At 47.8% G+C, this 4,358-nt stretch overlaps 1 protein-coding gene across 1 annotated transcript; it reads left to right on the plus strand.

The window, feature by feature from the left end:
* The first annotated feature begins 2,287 nt into the window (after positions 1 to 2,287).
* ANKRD34C (ankyrin repeat domain 34C) lies at positions 2,288 to 3,895 on the plus strand. The gene has a single exon (XM_061159619.1). It carries the CDS (start codon positions 2,288 to 2,290, stop codon positions 3,893 to 3,895), a length of 1,608 nt encoding a protein of 535 aa, XP_061015602.1.
* The last annotated feature ends 463 nt before the right edge of the window (positions 3,896 to 4,358 follow it).

Below are 4,358 nucleotides of genomic sequence, written 5' to 3' on the forward strand. Positions count from 1 at the left end.
TAAATCAACAAACAAACAGAATTGGTAGGAGACTGAAAAAAGAAGCATAGAGTTGAAGAGACAGAAACAGAGACTTCTTGTGGATACACTTAATAACATATGGTATCTTTGGATGGTAGTGATTTTACAGAAAAATCTCATAGGAACACATAGACACAGTTGTGACAAGATCAGACTGAGATGGAGTTGTTGTTAGAAAAGAGCATTTGAAAGAAGCAGAAAATGATCTGAAGGAGAAAGATACATCCTAGACTGTAAATCAAAGTTACTTCTGAAGGGAAAGAGGAGCTTTGAAGAGGGTTGGGAGGGGGTGTAAAGGGTACCTCTTCTTCTTTATATACTTAAGTATGAATTGGGCTTTTTTCCCAAAAAAGAAACATGTATCTATTCATGTGTTGAATGTTTTAAAAGGCTATATATCCATCTCTCAACTTGAGCCAAGAAAAGCTGACTTCCTGCTTAATTTTTGTGTGCATGTATTCTCAGTCATGTCCAACTCTTTGCAATCTTAGCTGCTGCTAAGTCACTTCAGCCATGTCCGACTCTTTGTGACCCTATAAACTTTAGCCTGCCAGGCTCCTCTGTCCATGAGATTTCCCAGGTGAGAATGCTGGAGTGGGTTGCCATTTCCTTCTCCAGGAGATCTTTCTGACCCAGAGATCGAGCCCATGGCTCCTGCCATGTCTTCTGCATTGCAGGTGGATTCTTTACCACTGAGCCACTAGGGGAAGCCCTCTTATACAACAAAGGGATGGAAATTGATCAATAATTGCTCAGAGGAGTGGGGCAAGAGGAAGGATGGTGTGTATGAGGAGAAGGAAAGCTCAGGCATTGTAACACCTGCTCAGCTGAGCCCAAAGGACAAAAAAGTCCACGTGGAGGGGCCATGTGGGCAGAGTGCAGCCAGTGAGAGGTCCAGGGCTGGCAGGCATCAATTCTAGGAGACCATGTCTCCTTATTCCTGTAAGACCTCTCGATCAACACCCACATTGGAGGCTCTAAGTCCAGGAATTAGGTAATCGACACGAGGAAAACCAATGCAGGAAACCCAGGTTTGACAAACTTCAACTGGGGCAGCTCTGGTATGAGCTTTATTTCCTAACACTGGTGAGCAAAGATGCAATCCCCTGTCCACCCTCTGCCTCAGGTCTGCTCACCCGGAGGGGAGGGTGTGGCAATGCATCACTCCAGCAGGTCTGCGGGTCTGATCGTCAAGGATGAGAACTCTGACATCTGCTGGAGAAGTGGGAACTACAGCCTGGAAAGGGATGGCTGGACTGTTTTTGTTTTTGTAATCTTTTCTCCCTGCGATGACTGTGATACATGTTTGGTTTAGGAAGTACAGCAAAAAGAACATGAAAACTATTCACAATCCCATCTTCATTGTGGTGCATTTTCTTCTGGTCTTTTGGATACACACCTAGAGCAACAGAGCACTGAATCATTATTGATGAGGTAACCTATGAAGTGTAAGTCATTGCTAAAGGCTGAGGCTACAGCAGTGAACAAGATAGACACAAACCTTTCTTTAGGCAACTTAGACTTTAGTGATGCCAACAGACAAAAAACAAAGTTTCTTAAACTGCAGTGTGATAAATATGTGCAGTCAATGTAGTAAGAGTTTGCATGTTTTCTTGCTTACTCTCTCCTAGACATTACGCCAGCTGCCTTACGTGTGGTTATATGTTTAATTAATATATACAGTATCTCATTTAATCCTCACAATGACTTTATGGGGTAGCCTGCTACTATCACCACCCCCACCCCTGCCAGGTTACAGTTGAAGAAGCAAATTCAGGAAAGTCAAATAACCAAGCAAGAGATTTCCCTGGTGGTCCAGTGGCTAAGACTCCAAGCCCCCAATGCAGGGGATCTGGGTTAGATCCCTGGTTGGGGAACTAAAATCCCATATGCAGCAACTAAAGATCCCATGTGCTGCAACTAAGACCGAGCGTAGCCAATAAATAAACAAAACAAAACCAAGCAAGGTGGCATCACTTGGGATCAGGCTGGGACATGACATGACTATATACAGTCTCTGTAATAGCTGTGCTGCTCAGATTGGCTACAGAATGTGTACATGTGTGCTCAGTTGTGTCTGACTTTTTGTGACCCCATGGACTGTAGCCCGCCAGGCTCCTCTGTCTGTGGGATTTTCCAGGCAAAGATACGGGAGTGGGCTATCACTTCCTTCTCCAAAGCTATAGAATATATGACACTTTTCTCTCTTCTTCCCTTCCTAGGTCTGACCACTGCTGTGGCTCAGAGACCCTAAGCTGTAGCCAGGATGATGGACAATGACACGGAACTGAGGACGGACGGAAACTCACTTTTAAAGGCTGTGTGGCTCGGGAGGCTCAGGCTGACTAGGCTTCTCCTGGAAGGGGGCGCGTACATCAACGAAAGCAATGACAAGGGGGAGACGGCTCTCATGGTGGCGTGCATCACCAAGCACGTGGACCAGCAGAGCATTAGCAAGTCCAAGATGGTCAAGTACCTGCTGGACAACAGGGCAGACCCCAACATCCAGGATAAGTCTGGCAAGACCGCCCTCATCCACGCCTGTATCCGAAGAGCTGGGGGGGATGTGGTCTCCCTACTGCTGGAGAACGGAGCAGACCCCAGCCTTGAGGACCGCACTGGGGCTTCAGCTCTGGTTTATGCCATAAATGCAGATGACAAGGATGCATTGAGACATCTTCTGGATGCCTGCAAGGCCAAAGGCAAGGAGGTGATTATCATAACGACAGACAAGTCGTCTTCGGGCACCAAAACCACCAAACAGTATCTGAATGTTCCCCCTTCACCCAAAGAGGAAGATAGACAGTCGCCTCCCCCATGTGCTTCTCCGTCTGAGGTTGAACTAAAGGCTCCAGGCCTGGGCTCTCCACCCAGCGAGAAGGAAGATGACTTCTTTAGCCTCCAATCAGGGCATCCAAGTAGTTGCAACACTGCCAAGGCTCTTAATGAACCCGGGTCGCCTGCTCGGAAAGTTGGGAATCTCAAAAGGGCCCGCCTGCCTCAGCTGAAGAGGCTCCAGTCTGAGCCCTGGGGCCTGACTGCACCCTCCGTGTTGGCCGCCTCCTGCGTGCGTCAGGATGAGACCCACGGCATGGGCATGGACGGGGAGGTCAAGAGCATCGGTGATGTGTCCTTCCCCAGAAGGGGCCCCCTCTCCAGAACCAGCAGCATTGATGGCAAAGATGCCAGCCTTGTCCACATGGTCACGGAACAGGTTGTGAAGATCCCAGTCTCTTCGGCACCAGCCTCGTGGAAGGCAGCCTACGAAAAGACTCAGGCTCCCCACCCACGTCTGGCCAGAAGAGGCACTCTCCCTATTGACCAAGAGAAGGTGGGCATCTGCCCAACAGGTCCTTCTGCTCTCAAAGACGCCGTGACCCTCAAACGGCTGGAGAATGACCTCTATGATTTAGAGTTACAGCCTGGGGCCGACCTGCCCAACCCCATCTCCCTAGAATCAGGCAAAGGACCACTGGATCGCAAGAAGCTCAACAGCTCCCACCTGTCTCTCTTCCAGGGCTCCAGGGAGTCCCTGGATGCTGTGTCCAGCACATCACCCAACTCAGCCCGCCGCAGGCCACCCCATCTTCTAGAAAGACGAGGTTCTGGAACCTTGCTCCTGGACCGAATTTCTCAGACCAGGCCCGGCTTTCTTCCACCTTTAAATGTAAATCTGAACCCACCTATCCCAGATATTAGAGTGAGCAGCAAACCTTCCTCTCCACTTGCTAGTGGCTTAAAATCCATAGTTCCTGTCGCTCCAAGCTCACCAAAGAGAGTTGACTTGAGAAGTAAAAAGAAACTCCTCCGGAGGCATTCTATGCAAGTTGAGCAGATGAAGCAGCTATCTGACTTTGAGGAAATCATGACCTAGACTAAGCTTTTAGGGAGGTTTTTGTTTTGTTTTGTTTTAAATCTATGTAGTTTATGAATAGTACTGTGATCTAGACCAACATGGCCATGCAGGCTCTCTGTATCCTGATCATTCCTTAATGCTGCTGTGTGGCTGCTTCAAAAGAGATGGAAACAGGCTGCCGCTTCCCTTCTGAAAGGACATCTGGGGTTTTACAGGGCTCCTTGGAAAGGGCTCAGGATAACTGGGTTTTAGAGTTGAAATTGCAAAAAAAAAAAAAAATCTCTCAAAGAAGAAAACCTTCGGAATTTCAAAGTCGCACAGCAGGTACCATGATCTGAGCTGCTGACACCTGTTATTTTATATCAGACAAACAAGAATTTAAATCACAAGGTGGTATTTGGAGTATGTCATGTGTCATAAATCTATAAAGTGCCTAAGAGGAAAACGAGGGGCTTTAACATGTGTTAGAATGTGCAGAGGC

This window comes from Dama dama, chromosome 13 (genome assembly GCF_033118175.1).
Source record: "Dama dama isolate Ldn47 chromosome 13, ASM3311817v1, whole genome shotgun sequence".
NCBI lineage: Eukaryota > Metazoa > Chordata > Mammalia > Artiodactyla > Cervidae > Dama > Dama dama.

Excerpts from the sequence above, each read along its gene's own strand:
- ANKRD34C (XM_061159619.1), top strand. The coding sequence starts at position 2,288 with ATGATGGACAATGACACGGAACTGAGGACGGACGGAAACTCACTTTTA.